The sequence below is a fragment of the Manis javanica genome, chromosome 11 (assembly GCF_040802235.1).
Source record: "Manis javanica isolate MJ-LG chromosome 11, MJ_LKY, whole genome shotgun sequence".
In the NCBI taxonomy this organism is placed as follows: domain Eukaryota; kingdom Metazoa; phylum Chordata; class Mammalia; order Pholidota; family Manidae; genus Manis; species Manis javanica.
In genome coordinates, this window is record NC_133166.1 from 31,388,429 (window position 1) to 31,414,260 (window position 25,832).

Consider the following 25,832-nt stretch of genomic DNA (forward strand, 5'->3'; position numbering starts at 1 on the left):
TTCTCCACTTCCAGATTTTAAGGAATTCACCCATGCTTTCTTCTAGTACTTACAAGGTTTCATTTGTTACATTTAATATTTGATCCATCTGGAATTTATCTGACACAGTTATGTGAAAAGTAGATCTGATTTTATCCTTTTTTCTAAATGGTTCTTCAGTTGATCCAACACTACTTAGTCCATCTTTCCCCCTCCCATCTTATTTGTCCCCTTTTAACATGTATTAAATTTTCACATGAATTTAGGTCTGTTTGTGAGATGTCTGTCCTGTTACAGTGGTCTGTCTTTCACACATTAGTGTCGCATTGTTTGGGTTATAGGGTTTTATTATATGTTTTAATATCTAGCAGGGATAACTTCCCTCTCTATTGCTCTTTTTTCCCCTAGAAAGAGAACTCATCTGAAGGGAAAAGGAAGTCAGGCCTTTATGAATGACCATGTAATTAAGCTTTAAGCATGATATAGGGAATGGGCTGTAGTGTAGAGATTTTGATAAGATTTTGTCCATGAACCAATCCCTGTGGAATCAAGTCTTAAGTCATAGATTTATACAGGGATGTTAATAAAATCTGCAAAAGCTGTCTGAGCTAAAAAAAAAAAAAAAAGGACAGTATATTAGGTTATGTTTAGTACTGCTTTGGGCCATTTCTAATGGGCTTAATCGCAAATGGCGAGAGAAGTACTAATTCTCCTCTTGTCCTACACTAGGGTTGCTAGGTGAGATAAATGATTCTTAGCTTTGAGACTGCAGGCATTCCATTGCATCCGTGCTGATGTTAGGCAACAGCAACTGCAATAATAATGGGCAGAGATGGCAACACCTGAAGAAATTTGTGGTTGCTGAAGGAAAAGGCAACAGTCTCTAGTAGACATGTCATTGTCTGGAGAAGTAGCATTGTTAAGGTGCAACCTAGGGTTTTATCAGAAAGCAGCAGCATCTGTCAAAGGCCTTGGTGCCTTGTGGGTGTGGCAGTTCCCAGAGGATAGCAGCAGGGCTTAGTAGAGGAACTGGTACCTGATAGCTGTGGTGATATCTAGAGGAATAGTCATGATGCTTGGTAAGAAAGGAACATACTTGTGTGTTCAGTGTGCCTCGTAGAAGGTAGGATAGTACTCATTGGAGTGGAATTAGAGTCAGGGCAGTGGAAGAAAATGCCACATGGAAGGTGACTACACTCTTGTGAGCACATTGGAATCTTCTGCTTCTGGATAAAGCTGGAGGGTTATTTTTTTCTCAAGGAGTAGGATTCTGCCTTAACAGATTCAGGGAAATGCAAGTTACATTGGTGCTTCCCAGGCCATCATTCTGGGAGAAGATACTAAAGGAAGTGTAGATAATGTAACAAGGATAATTATCTGTGCCCATATGCAGACTTTACTGATATCATCCAATAGCTCCTCAGTGCGGGGCTTTCTGTGGAACCTCTTTTGCGTATAAGGCTTAAGCCTGGAGGCCTAAGTAGGATCCAGAAAGAGATGGATGCAACAGGAACCACACGTCCACTTATCTATCTAACCACATTATATAGAGTGAGAATGATGGATGAGGATACCTACCCTGCCTCCAGGAGCAGCTCCTGCTAGGGTCTGAGGAAGGAAGTTGACAACTGAGTGCCATGAATGGGTGCCATCTTTAAGGCAAAATAACTCCACCCACTAGTGAAATACAGCCAGCAGAGGTCCTGGCCTTATCAATCAAGTTAGCACCTTCTCCTCCAGGTTGGGGGAGAGCAGTCATTAGAAAGGGAACATACAGAGGTGGGAGCAAGGATGGGAATTTTCTCTTGTTTATATTAAAATTTAAAGTGTTCCCCAGCTGACTGCCACCTTATAACTTGCCCCCATGCAGATGTAGGCCACCCAGCTTACTGAAGTATTATTGTGCCATTTTGACTAAGCATCTTAGTACTTTGATCTACCTACATTGGGGTTTCAGATACAGGGCAAGATCCCCCACAGGCAGACATGTTTCAGTCCAAATTGGGATTGGGTTTGCCTCTTGCCTCTGCACAGACACCAGTCAATACTAATGGTAAGTTCACTTTGTCTCTGGTGTCTGCTATCAGCATACACCTCATCCTATCTTTGTTTCCATATTAATAACCCAGACAAATTTTCCAAGCTGCATCTTCAGATTTAGACATCTCCTCACCATACCTCTACTACACAGAAATTTCTGTTATGTTCTTCCACTTGTTATATCTTTAATAGATTCTTTTAAAGAATTAATGGTGAAAAATAACACAATTTTAAGATATTTTGTTATAATACTGTAGTTTAATGCAATTTTGTAATATCTTTATTATTACTATAGTTTACAATATGGACTTCTGCTAAAATGATAATCTTCATAGGTAAAACAATATGCACAATGCACAATTGAGTATTCTATTAGGTCTTTTGTATTCATAGGGATTTTCCCTTAGTTGATTTTGTCTTTTTTCTATCACAAAAAAAGTCTTCAACTTAGCTGAAGCCCAAACCCAAACAAAATAACTACAATTGAAGTTGTAAAAAATGTCTGGAGATGTCCCAGAAGGGTTCTAATTTCTAGAAAATGAGAGTATTTAGATGCAGAATTCCAGACTGCCAAGAAAACATCCTGGACTTTAAAGCCTAAAATTAAAATACAGAGATGAAGGAACCAAATTTTTGTCAATATTTATTCACCTTGTGGTTGCTAAGGGAGCTCAACTTTCTCTGAATTGACCACAGTTGAAAACACACTGCAGTTGCTCTGTTAAATATTAGTATGAGATTGTTCACAGGTGAGTCAATGGCCTACTCAACAGTAAAGTTCAAGCATAATAGCCTTTTATGCATTCTTCTGACTTGTTCACAACTGCATTCTATACCAAAATAAGGTTATCAAGAAGAACAATATTTAGGTGGACAGACCCAGTTGGCTCTGTATTGAATGATCTTAACACTCAGTGCAGATAGCTCCATAAAACTATAACTTGGAACTCATGAAATCTCACAGAATTTATATGTTCATTCACTTGGCAACATTTACTAAAAACCAACCCTGGGAGTGCTGGCTTTTCATGTACTTCAGGAGTGTTAATGATGGAAGGCAAATAAAATACGTACAGGGATAGCTAACAGTAATACAATGTAGCATATGGGAACATATATAAACAAATTGCAATGAGGAGTCATTAATACAGTAGAAGACAGCCTTCTAACAGGGCTCCCAATGATCCTCACCTCCTGATATTCATGCTCTTGTATAATTCCTTCCCCTTATGTCTGTGGGCTGGACATAGTGATGCTTAAAATGAACAGAATATGGCAAAAGTAATGGGATATCACATTGAAGATTAGATCTAAAATTTTTGACTTCTATCTTGCTAGCACACTCTGTCTTTGACTTTTTTCTCTTGCTTACTCTTATGAAGCAAGTTGCCATTCTCTGAGCTGCCACAATGGAGAGTTCCACATGGGAAAGTACTGAGGATAACCTTTGGACAACAGCAAACAAGGTATTAAATCCTGACAACAGCCATACATGTGAACTTGGAGTTGATTTTTCCCTAGTAGAGCTTTGAAATGAATACAGCCCTGGCCAACACTGATTGCAACTCTGTTAGAGCACCGAAGCAGAGGACCCAGTTCCTGACCCACAATACAAAATAATAAGTGTTGTTATAAGCCATTGAGTTTTGTGGTAATTTGCTGTGTAGCAATAGCTAATACAATTAGAAAGGAAAGTAAGGATAATTGAAACAGAATGAACAGCACTTGCAAAGATAAGAGGGTATAGTGTAGACTAAATTCTGGAATGGCTGATGATCTTGTGTGATTATAGCATGAAGTATCCTGGTAAAAATGACTGGAAATAAGGTTTGAGAAGAGGATTGGAAGCCAAATTGTAAAATGTGTTTAGTGTCATTTGTATCATTTAGGGTTTTCTCGAAGGAAAAAGAAACCTCTCCCACTATTTTAAACAGAGAACATTAAACACATTTAACTTACAAAATCATTGGAAGGGCTTAGAACTAAGTAACTAAGTCTGATCATTACTATACCTGTAATTGCCTCTTAACTCACATGAAGCTAGGCTAGACTCTAGACTTCGCTGCCACACAGCCCAGCATCTCCATCATCATGCTTGCCTGTAGCAAAACCGGAAGTGGCATAAAGTTGGTCTCTCCTTCTTCTGCCTTCTAACTCATATGGGTATGCATTAAATGGCAGAACCTAATTTGATTCCAGAAGTCTAGCTGTACAGAGTCTGGAAAAAGTAATTTTACTTTTCCATCCTCTTCAATTTAGGAAGGAACACATCTGAAATGGATGCTGAATACCAATTCACCATGTCCACCCAATATTGTAATATGTTTGGACTTGCTACTGGGAAAAATGGGGACTCCTCAAAGGTCCAAAGAATGACATAAAAAGCTCTGTATTGGAGAAAATTCACTCTGGTAGGATAAAAGGATGGACTTAAGCTGTCACAGAGAGGTTGCTGAGAATGGAAACAGAGATAGCAATGATATAGGTGAAAAGTGGTGAGAGCTTGAGCTCAGATCCGGGAAATAGCAAGGAGAGGACAGAGAATGTGTAAGGCAAAGTAAGTTGAATTCATTCTAATTCAGTTAATATCTAATACTGCCATTCAGCCTCTATGTCCTTTAATTCATGTACCTTGAATGATAACTACTCTAGGGACTCTATTTTCTTACTCTAATGGTAGTAATCCAGGAACTATATTTTTTTTCTGTATTCTAAAGTCTAATAATTCTTTATCCTTTACTAAGTTTAGTTCAGTGGTTCAGGCTTGGAGTGGTGCTGAAGTGAAAGGTAAATAGCACAGCAACCAAAATGAACTTCAAAATAATTTTTGTTTTGGATTCCCCCAAACTATGAAGACATTTAAATACATATGCCACAGCAAAGTTTGCAAAAATTTCCTTTCCTCTCCTGTCTACTTCCATCACAGCCTGCAATTGCTCTGGACATCTCCTTCCATAAATATCTCTTGACACCCACTCCCATGGGATTCTTTCTTTTCCCCACTTCCCTTCCTTCCCTTCCTTTATTATGTAGGTTGACTCAGACTCTCTCCAACAAGATAAATCCCTCCTTTTTAGGAAAGGCAATAAGGGGGAAGTTAGACTGGCAATTAAAAAAGTAAAGGTCAGATATTAATTTTTGTCAGATAATAATTTTCACTGTTAGCTATTAGCTATTTTTCTTCATTATTTTACTTCCAAACTTATCTCACCTTATTTCTTCCCAAGTCCTCAACTATATGTGTGTGCTAATGGCTTAAACATCTTTATCTTTAGTCTGCCTTCCCTCATATCTAAAATTTTACCTGCTTTCTAGATACTCCCACCCTGATATTCTGTTTCCATGCTACAAATGGCAGTCAAGCCAAGTGCAATATTTTGTCACAAATATGCTTCCCTTTTCTTCATTCCCTAACTGGCTACTGGAATCGTTCAGTAATTGACCATTCCTGTAATTAACCAAGTTGAAAACTTCACTATCATCTTTGAGTTTCTTTACTGTCTAATCAACTAGCTGGCATTTCTGATTTTAATCTCAGTGTCTCTGGAATCCATTTTCTGTCCATTTGCAATGTCATTGCCTTAATCCAAGCCCTTATCATTTCACACTGCTACTTTGTCTTACTGTCTCTAGTACCTTTTCTCTCTAGTTCAGTGATTCCTATTCACTGATCCTGGGATCATCTGGATCAGATTCTCTTGAAAGTTTTTTATTTTGTTTGTTTGCTTCAGTAAGATCTCTAGGTTCTAAACATGAAAAATATTCTGAATGTATTGGGCTTGAATAAGGGTTCATGATTTTGAGCATTTACAAATCTCCTTAGATAGGTCTGATGACCAGCTAGATTTGGTTTAACAATTTCTTTAGTCCATATTTTTAGACTCATTTCAGAATATCCAAACCTTATTACATCCCTCCATTGATCATAATGTTGTGATGTTTTCTTGTGCCAATCAGAGCAAATGTTTAGTCTAGGAGTGAACACACCAAAGAGTCTCACTTGCTTACCTCCCTGGGCTCAGTTTTTCCTCTCTTCCCTACTGCCATGACACCTTTGGCTATAGCCATGATGTACAACCGGCTAGCTAGGGAACATTACCCGTGCTTTCACGTATCTGTAACTTTGCGAGATCAAAAATTTCAGGTTTTTCATTCTCATCTTTTCCTGTCAAAAATTTTATGGATCCTTAAAAGCCTACCTTAAATATCACGACCTTCATGAAGTCTTTACAGGTAGAATAAGTCAGAAATAGTTCCTCCTCTAAGTTTCCATACTCATTGCCTAAATTATAGCACTTAGTATGGTTAGGTTCAAAGTACTGTGTGTTGTAAATTCTCTCTTTTACCAGATACTGTCTTTCTTTGCTTGATGGTAATTGTATGTATGTGTAGAGGGCAGGACCTGGGCAGAGGGGAAGAATGTGGAAGGAGAGAGAATCAGAAGGGTAAAGGAGTTAGATGCCAATCATAGGACTTGTTTGCTTGCTTTCAGCATGTTCACATTATCCTGAAAGATTATCCTAATTATGGCTCAGAAAATTATTTCCATCATTCCATATTGATGTATTTCCTTTAATTGGTTGGCAAAGGCCAATTCTTTGACTGGTACTTAACAATGAGTAAGTCATCACTGGTTCATTATAAAATAACAAAAAGAAGGTCTGTGTAGTGAGTTTTTCATGAAACTAGACTAAGTTAGCAACTTTATTCTGATTTTATATCTTTCTTTGCTATCTTTTATAAAATGATAGTGGTATTAGGTTGTAGTATAATTTTTAGATATCTTTGTCTGAAAAATAAAAAGTTGGAAACACTATTTTGGTCCCCAAATTTAAAAGGAACCATTGATCTATGAAAGTGGAAAATATTGGGACTGCTGTTGCCTGGGTTTCTGGAAGCAGGCCTAGAAGCAATTACATCCTAGTAGCAATGAGCTACTAGATCTTGATTTCTAATAACATTCTCAAAAAAAAAAAAGGTTGGGGGAAAGTCAGGACTCCCTGGAGAAATGGCTTATTTTAGGAAATATATAAAATTAGACTGGATCATTGTATAGTGCCAGAAAGTAAGGAAATGCTCAATAAAAACACAGTGATGGTGTGGTAGGTCAAAGGGACATAGGAGCAAACTGAAAGAGTTCCCAATGGTCAAAGCTGCAACAATTTGAACAAACTGAATTATACTGGATTATAACCTAACATAGAAAGTAAATATTCATCCTTCCATATTGATGTAAATAAATGACTGAATAAATTAATGAGGGAGAAGAGATGACTCTCCTCTTGTGCAGGAGAATTCCAAATGAATTATGTAGAGATTCTGCCTTCAAGGAGACAGAGCATGACTGCCCTCTATTTAAGTATGGGCTGTGCATAGTTACTTTTCTCCAAGACTGTAGTATGGGAAGAGGGGAAAAGAGTAACTTTACATCGGAGAAACTTGACAAACAATACTTCAGCCAGGTGCTCAAGGTTAATATCAAAAGTGATAGGTCATGTTAATAGTATGTACCCTTGATAGGATGTGATGAAAATGGCACTTTACCTCTGTGGTCTTCCTCTCTTCCTCCAGTGTAATGACAAGCAAACTTCAGATAACTCCCAACTGAAGAACATTCTGCACAATACTTGATCAGTACTCCTTAAACCTGACAAGGTTATAAAGAACTAGGAACATCTGAGAAACTGCCACAGCCAAGAGAAGCCTACGGAGACATGAAAATGAAATGTAATGTGGTATCTTGGATGGCATTCTGGAACAGAAGAAAAGATATTAGGTTAAAAACTAAGGAAATCATAATCAAGTATGGATTTTACTTAATAATAATGTATCGACTTTGGCTCATTAACTTTGACAAAGGTACCACAAAATGCAAGATGTTAATAATAGGGGTAACTAGGTGTGGGGTTTATGGAACTCTTACTATTTTCACTTTTTTTGATAAATTTAAAAGTATTCTAAAATAAGTTTATTTCCTAAAAGTAAATGGCCTTCTAGATGCTAAAGGGGAACACGCTAAATCACATCAGCATTGTTTAGAAATTTGGGCATTTCCTGAGGAACATAAATAGAGGAGAGTGCTCCCAGCTGATTTTAGTATTATTAAAATGATTTTATGTCAAACCAGACCTTATATGTAGACTATTAAAGGGTAAGCAACTAAATTTTACTTACATTTAACTAGGAGATTGAACTGACAAATAATTCCTTTTCTTCCTGTTTGGACACTTAAACCTTCTCTTTTTGTGTGTGTGAGTGACTCTTTAATCCTTAGTAAGAATTTATGTTCTTGTATGTTATTATTATTGTCCTTAGAAACCCATTCTTTCCTAGAGCAATTGGTTTTGCTTTGGACACTAGCTAAAGGTCTAGAAAAAGGCAATAAAATGTAGGATTCTTTGGTCTGGAAATCAGTATGATTCAATTCTGCTTAAGCCAATGGACATTTATAGACTCCAACTATGTAGAAGCATGTGCTGAGTCTCAAGGCATCTGCTTTATTCTAGCTTTCTACTCGCAGAAATCAGTGCGTCTTTATTGGACACACAGTAACATGTTAATATTTGATAGTTGGCCTGGCTTTTATAAAAAGTATGCAGTTTTACAGGGGACTCCTTCTCAAGACAGAGAACCTTTGCCCAAAAGAATGGATCTATACTGTTTGAATCAGAGAGGCAGGCATGAAGAAGAGGCATTTTTGAGCAGGTGATTTTTGTACTACCTGGGTATATAATCATATGGCTGTCTACCTTCTTGTTTGAAGACTGGTTTTGATAGGCTGGATTGTAGGTCTGAACTGAAGTAGTCTCTCATATTTTTCCAGTTTCTCTTTGTTCAATGAAGAATAAAGAGAATTTGACTAGGAAAAAGTAAACTTCTACGCCAAGCTCTACTTCTAGCTACCTGTGACATTGGGATTCATCTTTTTAAAACTGTGAAGAGTTTATAGGAGCTTATCTTAGATCCTTCAGTACCTTATATTCTCTGACCATACAAGCTGGATCAGGTAAGTCTTTGCTGAGGTTGGTGTCTGTATCCATGAGGGTGTGGTTATCAAAGTTCTTTAATTGTTCTCTTTTTCCCATGTTACTGCAAATGGATTTAAGAAAGATTCTCTGAAGTTGTGACAAGAATCCTAAATTGTTTTTCTTATTTGACTACTGTTGTTTTTGGCAAGTGACCAGTTTCAAGCTTTCATATTACAATAGTTTATATCCCTATATCATCACTTGCAAGCACAGTGGTGTAGGGAAAGGAATATGGGCTCTGGAGTCATTCTGACCTGGGACTGAGTACAATCTTTACCACTTAACTAGACCTGTGACCTCAGAAAAGTGACTTGAATTCCTCTAAAACTACAATTTTCTAACTAATAAAAAAATTAAAGTAATAATTCTTCCCAGGGAAAAGGTGGCAATTAAAATAGCACAACAGATGAAAATGACTCACTTAGTAGGTACTCAGTAAGTGTTAGTTTCCTTTCTTCCTTCCATCCTTTCTTTTTTCCTTTATTCCATAATGATGGAAGCTACATATTTTTATCAGTATGTTTACAGTGGACATCTGGGCTAGCTGGTGACTGTGGATGGGGATGGGTGGGGTTTTCTCCTCCCTTCCTTCTCCTGAGCATGACATATATGTATCTAAATTAACAGAAGATGATAGTACCCTGCTATATAGATGTTTACAAGATGGGAGATCTAGTGTGGAAGATCAGACTTTTTTCGGCTAACATACACAGAAGGAAGACCACTACTTAGGTTCTTTCTGCCCTTTTGCATCTCCACTCCTGAGGACTACATGAGGCTGAGAAAGCTTAAGGTCTGACAAATCAGAGTTTCAAACTCACAGACCTCAGGGCCAGGGAGGTTGTAAATGAATGAATTGGACTGGTTGTGAAACAAAGAGCCAAATAGTATTACAAGATCCATAGGAAACAGCATCCTTACTTAGGCATAAAGATAGAGAGTGGTGAGGAGTGTGGTGAAGTGGAGAGAACATAGCTCATTTAAAGAGGATATCCACCACTCAGTACCAAATAGTTATTTCTATGAGGGATGGCATGAGTTCTCTTTCTCCAGATCTTCCCACTTTTCAAGGAACCCCAGAAATATAAAGTGAAATTTCTTGATTTTTAATTCTTGGCAATTAAACCAAATTTTAAGATAACACTTTGTGGGCCAACCAAAAAAGATGATGCCAACAGGGTATGGGCTCTGAGATGAACATCATGGAGCTGTGGGGTCACTGGTGTAGGGAAGAAGATTATTAGCCATCTAAAGGGACAATGATAGAGAGATAGAGAAACAGGATAAATGAACTATACTGATTCTCCAGCTCCCTGTGAACTCTGCACCAGATTAAAATATAGGACTTGAATTCCAAATAAAGGATTCTTTTATATGTGTGTACTTGACCAATTTAAAATAAGACCGTCTGAAGCAAGAACAGCCCCACATGGTGAAGTATATACTACTGGATTTACAAATGTTTGTATTTCAACAACCAGAATTGTCTCTCTTACTTTTGCAAAAAACAGATTACTTCAGTTTTGTAGAAAGGTATAATGCCTGTATATAAAAAAAAGAACAAAGAAATTTTCTAAATGCTTTTATTTTTTTCGCACAAGTGTCTCTGTACCTTTCAGGCTGTGCTTGCTGGGAAAAGGAGAGCTACTAATGCATTTGATAATGACATTTAGAAAATACTTTGGGTATAGAGAATGATGTACTTTTAAGGTATGTTAAGAATAAATTAAGATTATAATGGTTGCCATATTAGAGAAAATAATGAAATGTTAGTCTCAGCAGAAAAAAAATAGCTTTGGATGTGGATAAGCCAGGGATATCAAAATTGAAAAAAAATTAGCTTCATACAATATTCTACTATATGTAAGTTTTTGATAAATAATGTTTAATTACAGAATGTAATACCTTACACAGCATCTGACATACAGCAGGTTTTCAGCAAATATTTGTTCAACTTTTCTGCCTTTTAGCACAGTAATTTCCTTAGTAATAACTTTGTAACTCAGACAAAAATAGAAATTTGTAAAAATTTTTTGTTTTTTGGAAAAGTATGTTCTATGAGAAAAATAGCTGCAGCAGGAGAGAGAAAGAAAAAAATGTATGCTCTTAAAAGTGATCCCAACTCAAATTATTCAGAGATGAATACTTTGGACCCCTGTCTGTATTTATAGTCCCTGCTGACAATATGCAGTCAGGATCCTCAGCCTCATTCTTTTTTCCCAAATCTATTTTGGTTTTATAGAGGTCAGTCTCAAGTCATGAGAAATTTCCATGGTCTTCAATTGCTAAACGTTACCTTCCTTCTTTTGCTCTTGCCTGGCTCAGAAGCCAATGCCAGGTGGTGTAAGTGTTTCCCTTTCAGAGCTGAAGAAAGGATCTGGGCTGTGGAGTCAATAGAGAAAGCCTTGGTCTGATGGTTTCTTGGCTCTCAATTCACCTATTCTCAGACACCCTAGAAGCCCCTTTACAAATGTGTTCTGATTAGCTGTCTCAGGTCTTTATGCTTTGCAAACCTCCTTTCTCCCTTTAAAATATTATTAGGACATAGCTAGGCTAGGAAGACCATGAGAAGCTTCAGAGGTAGGAGGATAGGATCCAGAAAGGATTGCAGGAAGAAGAGAATTCCCTTTGGCGAGCTTCATTATCCAAAGCTAGCCATGAGCTGATTTCTATTTAAAAATCAAGGGTGGACTTTCTTCTTTGGTTCTTTGGTCCTTTTAAGTTTCCCCATCTGGGGCTGGGATATGCATTAGGAAAGAAATCAGCCTCAGGTGTGTCCTCTTATTTTTTTTTCTCATCTAAACTTCAGCTTCCAGGCATCTCACTGTAGTTTTGGGTAGGCTCTTGGGCTCTTCTGGCTTTTTATCAGTTTTCTTTGATTCCTCATTAAGGTTGCTGTCATCAGCCTTCTCTTCCTTCACTACTTTGGTTTCAATCATTTCCTTCTGTTGATTCTTGTTTGTAAAAGGGAAGGCCTTCACATACCTGTAGGCATAAACATAAAATAAAGTGAGAGACTTCTATGTAACATATATAACAATAGATAATGCTTTTCTGTGATGGTCCCTATTGGCACAGTACACTTGGGTGCCTTTATTTCAGAAAGATGCCAATATATGCATGCTTAAATACATTAATACATCCCCACCTTAATGGATTCATTTAGGTGGAACAGTAAATTCACAGGTCAAACTTTAGGCTGACCTCACAACCTTTCCACCAAAAGGGAAAAAAAATCAAATAAAGCATATACTTTCCACCTACATCAATCTTTTCTTTTTATTTCTTGATTTTCAAGGGAATGTGCACTGAAATAGTAGGAAAGATTGGGTGACAGGGAGGAGAGGTGAGAGAAGGGAGAAAATCAACAGTGTAAGAGGACTGCCATTTCCATTTTGGCCAAGAAAATGCTAATAACAACCCTGGAAAACCACAAGAAAGGAATGGAGAAAGATTATAAGACTTACGATGTGCTAACAACCCTACCTTTTGACATAGCAAATTGCAAGACCAGCTGCAGCAGCAAAGAAGAGGAGTGCGAGTACTAGCAGAGCCGTGGGAACACCTGAGGGAACAGAGACATGGCCTGTTGGCCGTTCACGTATACATTGCTGTGCACTACTCCTCTAATGATTCATCTTTACATGTGATCAAGACAACAGATAGTGCAGGAGCAAAGCCTTCTCTGTGACCACATAGGGGCCACTGAGATTGCGGGGCCCACAGCTGCTGCTTTGCTTGCAGAAAGCCTTCAGAATCCTTGGTCTTGCCTCCCATGCTCTCTTTATTCTATAAGTTGCAATATGACAGACAGAGTCAATTTCTTCTCTGTGGCCCTAAGATGGTAAGTTTAGAGCTAATTAAGTATAGGACCCTTCCTTTTAAATAAGAAAACAAACTTTCTAATCATAGGCATTGAAGTTATATATTTCTAAAAGAACCTCTGAATAGTAAAAAACGATAGTAACTTATTTTGAAAGTCTGAGTTTTAAAAATGAAGCCATTTTATACTTGTGATTGTTACTTTAATCATTAAGGTTTTTTAGAGCTTCCATGCTCAGGAGAAGGAAGGAAGGAATTTAGAGCCCTCAAATTCTATGACTTTATGAAGTTGAGTTTCCATTAAGTTTTACTTATGTTTGGCAGAGACTTTACTCATTCTGGAGAGAGGTTAGTTTCTATATATTGTCTGTCATACACACACACATGCTGCAGACACAGAAAGTGCTGACATGGCCAGCATTATTTACCTCCAAACCCAACATCTTCATTCTTGAATGCTGCTTTATTTTCAGTATATGATTCAGTTTCTATAGATATGGTGCTAGTTTCCATAAAAGCTTCTGTTACACAAATTAACTTTCTTTTCCTTGAAGTAGAAGTGGAGGCTGGAGCAGGGGCAGAAGTGAGAGTAGGTGCGCTAGAGGAAGGTGCATCAGGAGGTGATGCTGAGTATATACTGTCACTGACAACCATTTCAGTTGTGTATATTGTGGTCTGACTGTTGAATATTGGATCTTTGGTGATAATTTCTGGAAAGCATGAGTTAATCCAAGCATCTGTCAAGAGAGGAAAAATGAAATAACAAATAAGCATCACAACAGCTTCCTAACTGGTCTTCCTGCCTCTGGTCTTACATCCCTCCAATCTGCCTATACTGTGGCAGGAATGGTCTTATAAAAATGCAGATCTAATCACATCATTTCCTTCCTTAGAAGCCTTCAGTGACTGCCTCTACTGCACGGTTTTTAAGACCCTCCATGATCTGTCCCCTGCTGACACGACCAGCATTATTTGGTCAGTTTGTCTCTCATTCCTCCTGCCATACTGGAATTCCTTCATATTTGATATGTTTTCTCTCACATCTAAGCTTTTCACCTGTAAGACTCTTTGCCTCTTCTTTATTTAGCTAACCCTTACTTATCCATTGTGTCTCAGGCTGAACGTTTCTTTATTAGGCAGACTTAATGGCTAGATTGGGTCCCTAGGCATATGTTCTTGTACCTTATACTTTCCTTATTGTAGTTCTCCTTACACTGCTCTTCATTGGACTGTGACCTCCATGGAAGCAGGAGTCCTGTCTGTCTTGGTCATCATAGTACATGCACTGAACTTGGCACACAGTACATGCTTGATAAATATTTGAGTTAAGGAAGAAAGGAAAAGTTAAGGGAAGGAAGGAGTAGATGGGGAGACCAAATATACACACATGACATCACTTTAGGACAAAGATCCACTTAAACCAGATACCTCTGTGTTCATCAAAAAAATTTTAAGGAAGGGGGACAGGGGAGGGATGTAGGATTGCTTTCCAATCTGTTGTATGTGGTAGAGAGAATTCTAATATTTTGGGGGCATCTTTTCTGATCAACCATGGCACATCATTTAACAAGTTTATCAAACTCTCATTTATACAGGAGGAAACAGAAGTTCAGAGAAGTTGAATAACTTGCCCAAAGTCACATAGCTAGTGAATGGTAGAGGAAGGCAATATACTATAATATGACTTGCATCTATATTAAATACCTAGTTATTTCTGGCCGTGGGTAACATCAGTTGGAATGTTAGCTATGAATAAAAATTAATTCCATTCATTTCTGAAAAATTAAACATATTACCAATCAAAGTCACGGATACTACTGATAAAATATTTTGACTGCACACTTTCAGAATTTTATACTATTCATTTTACTTTGAAAAGACCTCTGTTCAAATAGACATCATTGTTGACCTCTGCCCTGAACTTTTAGTTGCATTTTACATTCTTGAACACATGCTAAGTTCTTCCTTCCAAAACATGAACATTTTTGAATATCAGGATTAAAGACAGACTGACCACATTATACCACATTGGGAAACAAAAGCACAGAGACAAAGCATGGTTCCTGTTTCCAGGAGGACAGAAGTATTTTGATAGGGGTAGGGAGATATCATTGGGGATTCACAGAGGAGATGGCATTTGGGCAGGGTATAGAGGATTAATGTGTTCATTCAAATATATCTGAGCTCCAACTCTGTGCCAGGCACTGTTCTAGTTGCTAGGCACATGGTACAAATAAAACAAAGCCTCTGCCTGTAAAGGGCTTATATACCATTGGAAGGATAGAGGTAAAAACAAAATAAAAATGAAACAAACAAAAAACCAATAAACCAGAAATTTCAGAGGATGATAAATGTTTAGAAGAAAATTAAACAGGATAAGGATTAAACTGGTAGGGGCAGGGAATGGGAGACATACTTTGGATAGGGTAATAAGAGAAAGTCTCTTTGGGAAGGTGATACTTAAGATGAAACCTGAATGATGAAAAGTAGCCAGTCATTGAAGATCTAGGGCAAAAGCATCTCAAGTAAAGAGAACAGGAAGTTCAAGAGCCCAAAGTTAAATGAATTCAACATGTCTGATAAACAAAAGGCCAGTATGGAAGGAATAGAGCAGCATTTTATCTAGCATGGAAGAGGGAATAGAATATCCCAGTCAATAGGAATACAGTGATCCATGAATCCAGAAGTTTGAAAGCATAGTTATGCTAGAAAAATGACAGAGAGTACAGAGTAGCTGGAGATCAGGGTGGTATATGATTGGTGAAAAACTGCAAGTAGGAGATGAGACTGGAGAGACAGGCTAAAGCCAGAGTATTGAGATTCATAAATACTGTGTTAAAGAATTTGGAATTTATTCTGTAGGTGAGGGAATTTTCAACTGGGGCCCACAAACCTCCCAAATGATATACAAAATTCTCACATATGCCCACTTTAATGTGTAAAAGCTTCATAGTTGACATCATATTCTCAAATAGAAAGTCACCCAAGGGCTGTGGAAAGGAGTAATGCAATTAGCAATGGAGCTGTGTGGAGATTGAAATTCACAGAAGAGAGAGCACAATCCAGGAATAAAGAAGGAGATTATTTATTAAAATTGCATGGAAATAGGGCAATCCAGAAGTATCTAGAATCCTAAAACGTAGATCTTAGAGATCTTCTAAGGAAAAGTGATTTTCAACCCTGGCTACAGGTCAGAATCATCAAAAAATATTGATGCCCAGGACCCACTGAGATCCTTGTATGTTATTGATTGTGACCACAGCAAGTTACACTCTAAGCACCAGTTACTTCTCTTGGAAAGCAGAAACAGTGCTTGTGTCATTTTAGTCAAGATTAATGAGAAAGTAAATGTGTAGGGCCTAGAATAGTGTATGGACATAATAGGTAAGACCTGTAACAATCAGTTTCCTTTGCCTCTCTGTTCATTAAGTGAAGCTGAGAGGGCCATAGTGTGAGAGAGCAACAGCTACCTGGTACCATGAACCCTAACTGGTCAAAAGTACACCTGGAAGAGTTAGGACATGGTATCTCCTTACTCTCCAAACTAGAAATGTCATTTCCCTGAATGTACCAAGTGCTCTTACAGATATTAAACACAGAATGTGGTTGGAGTCCAAGAGGAAAGAGAGAATAAGGTGTATGGGAAGGCTTCCTAGAGAAGATTGGCCTTTGAATTTTGAAAACTCCTTTACTATAAGTTAGCCAGATGGCAAAGAGAATGGGCATTGTGGCAGAGGGAAACAGCATGGAAATAGATGGTGTGTGCAGAGCATTAAAAACATTTTAGTTTGATCCCCAAAGCTCACAAAGATATCAATAAGTAAGATAGGATAAGATTTAGGGTCAAGTATAAGGTCACTCTGAACCTCAGACCTCATAAGATAGCAATTAAAAAAGAAAGTTACAAAAACAAAGAAATGGTAAATTTAGGATTAACATTAGGGTAAGGGTTAGGGTAACTGATCCTCACAAAGGCAAACAGAAGCAGGTGAACCTAATTTATTTCAAAATTATAATATAACCACACAAAGTAGCAATTTTTTTCAATCACTTTAGCACACAATTCTCTGGCAGTACATTTTTAGGGGGATATCTTCTTAGGACTAAAGGAAATGCAAAGAATCTCCATTTCTACTCAGTTGGTTTATTATTTCTAATAATGTTGGTTTTATAATTTTGAAACTATTGTAGGATAAGAAAATATACTAATATTATTTATTGGGAATTAAGGTTTTCCATATATACAAAAAACCTACAAGTAAAACTGTGTTAAAGAATTTGGAATTTATTCTGTAGGTGAGGGAATTTTCAACTGGGGCCCACAAACCTCCCAAATGATATACAAAAGTTCTCATATATGCTCACTTTAATGTGCAAAAGCTTCGTAGTTTACATCATATTCTCAAATAGTAATGTAAACTAAGAAAAAATTAGACTTGTTGAAGTTGAGTTGGAAATATAAATACAGATTCATAATTTTTAAATATGTATGTTGGCATATGATATAATATAAAATGTATATATATAAATGTATATCTATACATACATTTTATATATAGATATAAAATTTCCTAGCTATCCACTAAAAAGGACTGAGAGGCAGTGAAAATTCCAGCAGTAATGAGAATAATGTGCATCCAGATCTTGGTTTCTACTAACATTCTCCATTAAAAAGAACCAGGGTCTCTTGGAGCAATAAGTGGCTGATTGACATGTGGTACAGAGAAAGTACAAAGAGAACCTGGGACAGGTTATTATGCTGGAAGCAAGGAATTGCTCAAGTACTAATGGGATAAATGACATGAAAATTAACTAGAAGGGGTTCCCACTAGCCAAATTTAGGACAATTTGAGCATCAAGAAGAATAAAAGAATAATAATTGTGTGATTTATTTTTAACACATTACACACACAGAAAAAGTAAAATGCCATGTGTCCACTGGGGAAGGAGGAGATGTGCATGTGTGTGTGTGTGTGTGTGTGTGTGTGTGTGTGTGTGTGTGAGAAAGAGAGAGAGAGAGAGAGAGAGGGAGGGAGGGAAGGAGGGAGAGAAAGAGACAGAGGGAAAGAAAGAGACAGGGGGAGAGAAAGAGAAGGATTCTTCTTTATCAAAGAATGCCAGCTAATAAATGTAGTAAGAAGAATAGAAAATTACCAGTTTGCAGCCCTGCATATAATAACTGATTCCAGCAAGGATCATCAGTGGCTGATTAAGCTATTAGGTAAAAGATGGTTGGGGGTCAGAATATTTGCATGGTGCCAAAATATCACACTGTAGATTACTACTCATTGCAAAGGGGGAACATATCTTTATAAGTTCGTCAGAGTGATCTGACAGTCACCATCTTCTTCAAACAAAGTTAGCATATTCGTAGTGGGACATACTGACATTAAAATTCCTTTTATAGAGATGTAATCTGAAGTATACAATATCATCTATGAAGTATTTTTGCCAAAAATAGTGGATATGATTTAAAGAAGTCTCTAAACCTAACTAAGTATACAGGAATTACAGGGGATGGAAGTACAAGTTAAATGAAACCATAAGGAAACATGCAAATCCAAGTCTTCTTCCCCTGACTCCTTTTGTTTAGTTCAGAGGGCTGGGTATCAAATCATCCCACTGACAGCTGGTAGGAAGACCAGACAGTTAGAAGGTCAGGCCATTTGACAGTCTGGGCTGGCAATGAGATAAGCAGGCATGTGAACCACCAACTGCTCAGCCAAAAGTGATAGGCAGAAGAGGCAGAGGAGAGAAGGAGAATGGTGAAAAAAATAACTGGAATAAGCTTTATGTTCCAGTCTTGACTCTTCCACTAACTGACTATAAGACTGAACAAGCCAAACCTCCATTCTGAGCTATATAGTTGTTTTAATTCATAAAGTGAGGGAAGTGGACAAAGTATCTTTCAGTATCCATTCTAGGCTGAAGCGCCCTGCTTCAGAGAACTGTTTGGACCCTATGATGACTTTGGGCAACATATTGTTGCTGGTGCACACTTTTCTCTTGGATGTTAGGCAATAACTCTGGAATCCAACTTTGTGTATTACTACTCAGTCATCTGAGTTTTAGAAGGTCAGATTCATGAGTATGTGTGAAGAGTAATAAATGAGACAGAGGTTCTTACGATAAACTGAGAACAAGTGTTTAGTAAAAGAAAAACAGAAGTTACTCAGGTAAAGAATTAGGGCTAAAGTGTTCAAGGTCTCCAAGCAAAGTTAAAAGGACAACTATGTGACCATGAGCAAATCAGTTCTACTTTCTAGCTTCAACTCCTTCCTTTATAAATTGGAGATTAGATCTTGTTCTTTAAAATATCAAATGTAGCATCTGAATTTTCTCTCTTATATAGGAATGTAGGATAATGCAAAAAGCATGGTTTTAGAGTTGGACTTGAGTTTGAATCTTTATAATAGTGAGACCTTAGACAAATGTATTTACATCCTCTGAGCTAATTATTCTCATACGCAAAATGGGGGTGGAAAGGCATGCTTCATAGAGAGATTGTTGAGTTCAGTGAGGTAACTCAGTACATTTCTTTGTCTGTAGGGTATGTTCCCTTCCCTTCCTCCTGTTTATATTATAGAGGAAAGGGTGCAAGTAAGGGAGCCTCCTGGGAATGCTCTCTCCCTGTGTTGCCATTCAGTCATATTTTCCCTAACTTTTTCCTCTGAACGGTACTCTCCCTGGTCACAGAGGCCATCTTAGCAGTATTAAATGACCATCACCATTGATTGCTTCTGCTGCTGCTCAGTTACTCTTCTCAGATAGGTCATAGAACTAGAGAAACCCAGAGAAAATGTGGAGAGGCTGCAGATGACTCACCAGATGAGTTGTAGCAATAGGCCCTGAACTTTAAACTGAGGGAATTTCTCCAAGTCAAGACACCCATCCCATTCTTCCCACACTTGGGGTTCGGGAGAATCCGAGGAATGACCAAGAATTTATCTTCAACCCATCCATAGCTGTAACAGAATACACATTGGTTTAACTGACACATTTATCTCTATTGCTGACAAAGAACAGAAAGCCAAAAGAGCTCCAGCATTGTCTGTGAATCCAGCTGGTTCTCACCTGCAAGTCTCAAAGCCAAACCTCCATGCTTCTTCAACCTGGTTTTTGCTGGCCAAAGTTAGTTGCAGCAGCCTACAGGCCTCATCAGCTTCTGTGAAATTCAGCTGCAGGGTTGTCTTTTTGCTCACAAGTGTGACCCCCATAATTCTGCATGGCCCTGAGATTGAAAGCTCTGCAAAGAAATCACAAAGGCCCTCAGTTTTCTGCTTTCCTTGTTTCTAGCCCTTAGGTTCTTCTTCCTAGCCAGGCATTATTGGGTTGACATGACTGTGAGGTCTTTGTGGCTGGAATTGAAGTTTAGAAGTAAAAGGACACAGTCCAGGCATTTCCCACAAAGACATCTGCTTAGCTAGGTAGGTGCTTGTTCTGATCCAAGCTGCACCTCTCATCAGATCTGAATCCATCATACCCACTGCATTAAGGTGCCTTGTTCATTCCATGGAGACTTTGGCTATCAGTTCCTGGGGTGGGGCCTAGGTGAGGCAGTTCCTGCAAACCTTTTCAGAGTCTATAAAATGAAGGGTCTGAGACTTTGAGAAAGACAGAATTCAGGACTCTGATTAATAGAATTGTTAATGATATTTCAAACAGCATGGGTTGGGGACACCATTATTTCCGAGAAGGGCTGAAAAATGTTGCTCTTGGATTAACAGAATGTGAACTTTCTCAAGTCTAGGTCTTCTCTGACCATTGGGGGCAGGCTTACTCAGAAGTTCCTGGAGGAGCCTGGCAGTAAACCTTGCACAGCTGAAAAACTAAAATAAAGAAAATAATTTTAGAGTCAGACCTGAATTTGAATCTAACCTATATCTTTGTCTAGCTCTGTGATTTAGGCTCTTTACTTCATCTCTTTGATTCTCAGTTTCCTTATTTATAAATTTGAGAGAGTAACAATATCTATTGTACAGGGTAGTAAGAGTTAAATGAGTTAATTCAAATAAAAATGCTTAGCCTAGTGTCTGCCACAATGTAGGTGTTCAATAAATCATAAATTAACATTACATTATCTTCAAAGCATTTTGGTTTTAGTCTGCTAATAACCGATCTCCCTGAGGAAACCAAGGCAGTTGAGCAGTTATGATGAGTAATGTTTTACTCAAAATCTAATGAATCTGAGAGTTCTTTTGATCTCTTTTATGGATTCTGGGATTTATAGACCTGTATGAAATTGCATTGCCTTCAGTTACATTAGTCCTACTGCTTCATCCACAAAAGTCCAAAATAGGGCATTTCTAATCTCACAGGTAGTTGCCTGTACCCAGATCTGTGCATTAGATGTCCCATCAAATGATTTGACCTTTCTAGGTTGGCGTTTAAAGGAAATTTTTTCTTGCAAACATGAAATGAATGTTTCTAAGTCCTCCATGTTACCTTGCTATGCTCTGGAGCAGAGGGCTGGGGGCAAGGATGTGTATATGATGTACAACATTTGTGGATGGCCTTGTTAGCTTCCTGACCCTTCTCTCACCAAAAGAAAAGACCAGACAGCCAACACCCCAATGTAACTGTTTGTGACAAAACAGCCTCTTATGGTTATATGCACTAATACCTATACAATACTGGTATTGATTCTAATACTAATTTAATTCTAGCATCTATCATCTGTCATTGCTACTGTGTGTCAAACCCTGTCTCTTTTAATAGAAAATTGAATCTCAGGGAAATTAAGTAATTTTCCCTTAAGAAAATTTCCCTAAGCCCAAGCAACTAGGAGACAGATAGCAGGCACAAACCCAATTATGACTGACTCTAAAACCCCAGTTCTTAGTTAGGGCACTATTCCGCTTCCCACTCTACCATGAGAAGCTGAACACATGCACACACAACTAGAGCCGAATTCTCTAAACCCAACATTTATCCTGGAATTTGTCTCATTTAGCCCATGAGCTTGCTGTTGCCCAAACCTCTTATGGCTGCATCTTTGGGAATATCTGCAGAACAGGTTTGCTAATTACACCGTAAAGTGTTCTTGCTACTCTCTCATCATACCTCATTTTTACTCTAGATATTATTATTTAGAGTAATGATAGACCAGGACAGTGGACAAGTTAGTGTTCTTATCCATAAAATGGGGATGGTTGTATCTTCCTCAGAAAATTTTTGTAAGAATTAAATTAGATATTTTTACCTAGCAGAGGCTAGGTTCATAGTAGTTAGTCAACAAATACTTTTATGCTTTCCTATTTTATTTAAGGGCAAAAATTAGGGAGCTGGAATCCAAAGGTTACATTAATAATTCCTTACTTAAGACTTTTTAGGGACTAGCAGGCACACTAGAAATGGCATATACTTAGGAATTAGACAAAGCTGAAATCAAAACTGAGCTTTATTATTTGCTGCCTATATGACATCAGGCAAGGCACTTGGCCTCACTGAGTCTGTACCTTCAACTGTAAAAAGTCTTCTTGAGAAGATGAAATTATATATATATATATATATATGTGTGTGTGTGTGTGTGTGTATATATATATATATATACATATATATATATATAATTAATTAACTATGTATCTGTACATAATAGGCCCTCAAAAATACCAGTTCCCATCCTTATTCTCTTTATCTTCATTGGCCACTTGTTCCCTGGTCATGGTTGTGTATAACTTTCAACTGTTTCTAAAAATTTAATTTCCTTAGGAAAATTTTGCCATTTTCAAAGATAGTCCAAAGAGTGTGATGGTATCATTGTCAAAGAAAAATTTCTAAAACAGTTTGAGTAATGATAGCATTGTGGGGAAAAGTGAAATTCCCCAGGGGGATTTGAGAGAGGATCAAACTTATTTGAAAGTAACAGTCTGGTACTGAAAAAAAAATCAATCATGTAACTCTAATTTCAATTATAAAATTTAATACAACAATGCATAAATCAGCTTGGGATATCTGTTTCTAACATATATCTCAGGGCATATTCCAGCATAGGAACACATAATATTCCATATAAAGTGCTCAAATTTTCATTTTCCTGGAGCTATAATATGAGTGATTTGTGGTTATAATTTTTTGCCTACAGTACAGAATGAGGTTACCATTTAGGCATCTCAAAAGCCCAGAAATGTCTTCAAGTCATTCCTTTGGTAGGGAACTGATGACTAACTTACAAACCTATTATTTTTACATTTTTTTCCCAGTTAGCTATTTACAGCATGTTAAAAGCATGTGCATTCCATGCTAGAATAGTAAAATTGAAATTAAATAATTATACTGACACAAAAATATAAAACAGGCTAATATTCAGTGAAAGTTGACCATTTTTTCCAGGCTTAGTGATGGCTTAAAATTCATCACAATCATAGTTTGCTTCTTCAAAGAAACACTTTTAAAAACAATCTCTCCTCTATGTTTTGTTTCAAAGTATTCTCATTAAAATGATTCCAGAGCCAAAAATAAAAGGCAAGATAACATAAAGGTAAATGTGAATCATCTTGATGAAATTGACAATATGGTGAAAATATTTCCTACAAAGCAATACTATTAATCAGATCTTTTGTTGATACTGAGGGTCTCCCCCACTCCCAGCTATTCACAGTCAGTAACTTAGTAGGCTTAGGACAATTTGCAAGACCTTGCCTTGCCTCAGATTAGAAATAAGAAACCTACCTTCTACATGGAGAGTGCCTTGGACCAGAAGCCTTGTGGTCCAGATGGAGGCAAGAAGAGGCACCAGGCTGAGGCACTTGGCCATTGTGCCAACCTCTTCAGACCCAGATAAACACCTCATATGGCCACTGGCAGTAACAGAGGCAATCACTAGTCTGGATGGAGACTTCTGGAAATATGTTGCAGCCCCGCTGTTCCACTTCATAACTGACACATCCGGATTTCCCTGCTTTCAAGCTTCTGACTTGTCAAGGTCACTGGGGGAAATGAGTGACGTCCCTTGAACACTCAGGCTGTACTTTGTGGATGGCTTCTGGAAAATATAGCTAATGCTGACTCAGAAAACACACAAATGAGGAAAGCAGATAGTGCAACATGAACTGCTGATGTTTTCCCCAGTTCCCATATTCCAAGCTACCGCCCACATCTCCCACCAGCTCAGTTCTCACACTGTTCATTTTTATTGCCTGTGGAGCCCATTCATTTATGTACTCACAGGAATGTCTCTGTGGCTAAAGGAGATTGAGTATGGATGATGATTCCACAATCAGTGATTTTTTTCACTGGCTGCTTCTCTCTGTGATCTGTGGGGGAATGATGCTAATGCTTGTGAAAGTGAATGCCCATTTAAATACTGAGGACAGAATGTTAATGCCACCCTTTGGGAGTGGCACACTTAAAACTGAAATTTCTATGCCAGTGCAGGTGATGCTTTCTCCAAAGAAACCAGACACACACAAAAATCTTATATTTCCAAAGCATAACTGGAGGAGGTGCATTTACAAAATTAGTCACTTTATACTTTACAAAAGGATTTTTGACTTCACAACAGTAATTTCCACAGTGGTCCTTTACATAATCACTCTTTAACAATTTGTCTTATATTCTAGCAGACCAAAATTCAAAATTTTAACTTTCCTTTTCTCATTCATGAATGTGAAGTTTATCTGTACTGTGTATGAGCAGATTATACTCTGTTTTCCTAGCTGGATTTCCAGTGGTTTGTCCTCTTTGCTAATTATGGAACTCTATCTTGAGAGTAATACCTTGAGCAAAGGTTTATGAGTTTTCTCCAAAATGAATGTCATTTACAGGAATAGTGCCTGGATAGTTAGTTCTTTTCTATACAAATGGTATGATAAAATAGACATCTCTACAGAAAATACCAATAGTGAAAGAAGAACCTGCTCTGTACACAGACAACTTCTAAGAGACCAGAGGTATAGCACTTAAATATCTCTAATATCTAAGTACCTTTAGACCTCCTTATTTGGGTGAGCAGAAGCCCCAGGCTACAGGCATCTCAGAAACCTACATGACTCTATCACCATGGAACCAGGTGGGCAGGAAAGCAGGAATCATGTCCTCTTCATCATTATCTTTAAAGCCTAGCACCATGCCTGAAAGAGAGTTAGCCTTCAAGCCTTTGCTAAAGTATTCAAAAGAGGAAGGGAAAAAGACTGGAAAGGGAAAATGAATCGTGGCAGGCAAGGCTTTGGATGGGAGAGAAAGTTTACGAGAAATGAGAAGACCGACTACATTTTCAAAATAATTTCCTAGAAGGAGAGTTATCGGATAAAGGGAGTCTACATGACTGTGCTGGTGCTTAATAATGAGTTTGTGAAAAGGAAACAATGTTATTTTTCAGATATTCCTGTTGAGAAAAGTTAGGCCGTCATTAGGATGTGATTGAAAATGCTTGGTGGGAACTTGTTGCCTTGTTAAATGTGATTATACTCATTCTTAGCTTTTGCCCACTTACTCAAGGCAAGGTTCTAAAGAGTTCATTGCCAAGAGCTAAAAGTTAAAGGAGAGAGCTATAAAAATATTGCCAGATAATCTTTCTTCGCCATTTTGAGAAACAGTGTTCAGGATATGGAAAAAGAGCTAGTCCCACTGTCTACTTCTAAAATAACAGATCATGCTGTGATCAAGGAAAACCAACAATTAAAGAAAAAATTTGTAAAATTAGAAGGGAAATTTGAGAAGTTAAATGAAGATGAAGAGAACAGCAATCAAATTTGAAAGGATAGCAGGGAACTTGGCATATCTGGGCCAGTTTTCTTATTTTCTGGATATGGAACACAGAAGTGAAAATGATATTTAATCTGACATATGCAAATAAGTTTAAATAGAGTAGAATTTTTGAAATATGGCATGAAAGGTGGAAATATGCCTATAACAGTTACCTACTTTTGTTTTGATGTTGATTCTGCTTTCTGGGAGAAACTCCCCTGTCCACTATTTTCTGCAGCCCTTCATGTGTATAATGTCCCTTGACTGCATTTGAAG

At 37.7% G+C, this 25,832-nt stretch overlaps 1 protein-coding gene and 1 long non-coding RNA gene across 2 annotated transcripts in view; one reads left to right on the forward strand and one right to left on the reverse strand.

Moving 5' to 3' along the window:
- Positions 1-2,403: 2,403 nt before the first annotated feature.
- LOC140844385 (uncharacterized) overlaps positions 2,404-25,832 on the forward strand; it is a 34,524-nt gene continuing 11,095 nt past the window's right edge. The window contains exons 1-2 of the long non-coding RNA XR_012122611.1: positions 2,404-3,485; positions 7,591-7,795. This is a non-coding gene — a long non-coding RNA (uncharacterized lncRNA). The remainder of the gene's footprint in view (positions 3,486-7,590; positions 7,796-25,832) is intronic.
- Positions 10,613-23,818, reverse strand: LYVE1 (lymphatic vessel endothelial hyaluronan receptor 1). Its single transcript, XM_017643677.3, has 6 exons — positions 23,541-23,818; positions 19,944-20,115; positions 19,695-19,834; positions 13,298-13,606; positions 12,534-12,612; positions 10,613-12,032 (listed from the first exon to the last, which is right to left on the reverse strand). The coding sequence occupies exons 1-6, from the start codon at positions 23,743-23,745 to the stop codon at positions 11,846-11,848; spliced, it is 1,092 nt and encodes a 363-aa protein (XP_017499166.3). The 5' UTR covers positions 23,746-23,818; the 3' UTR covers positions 10,613-11,845.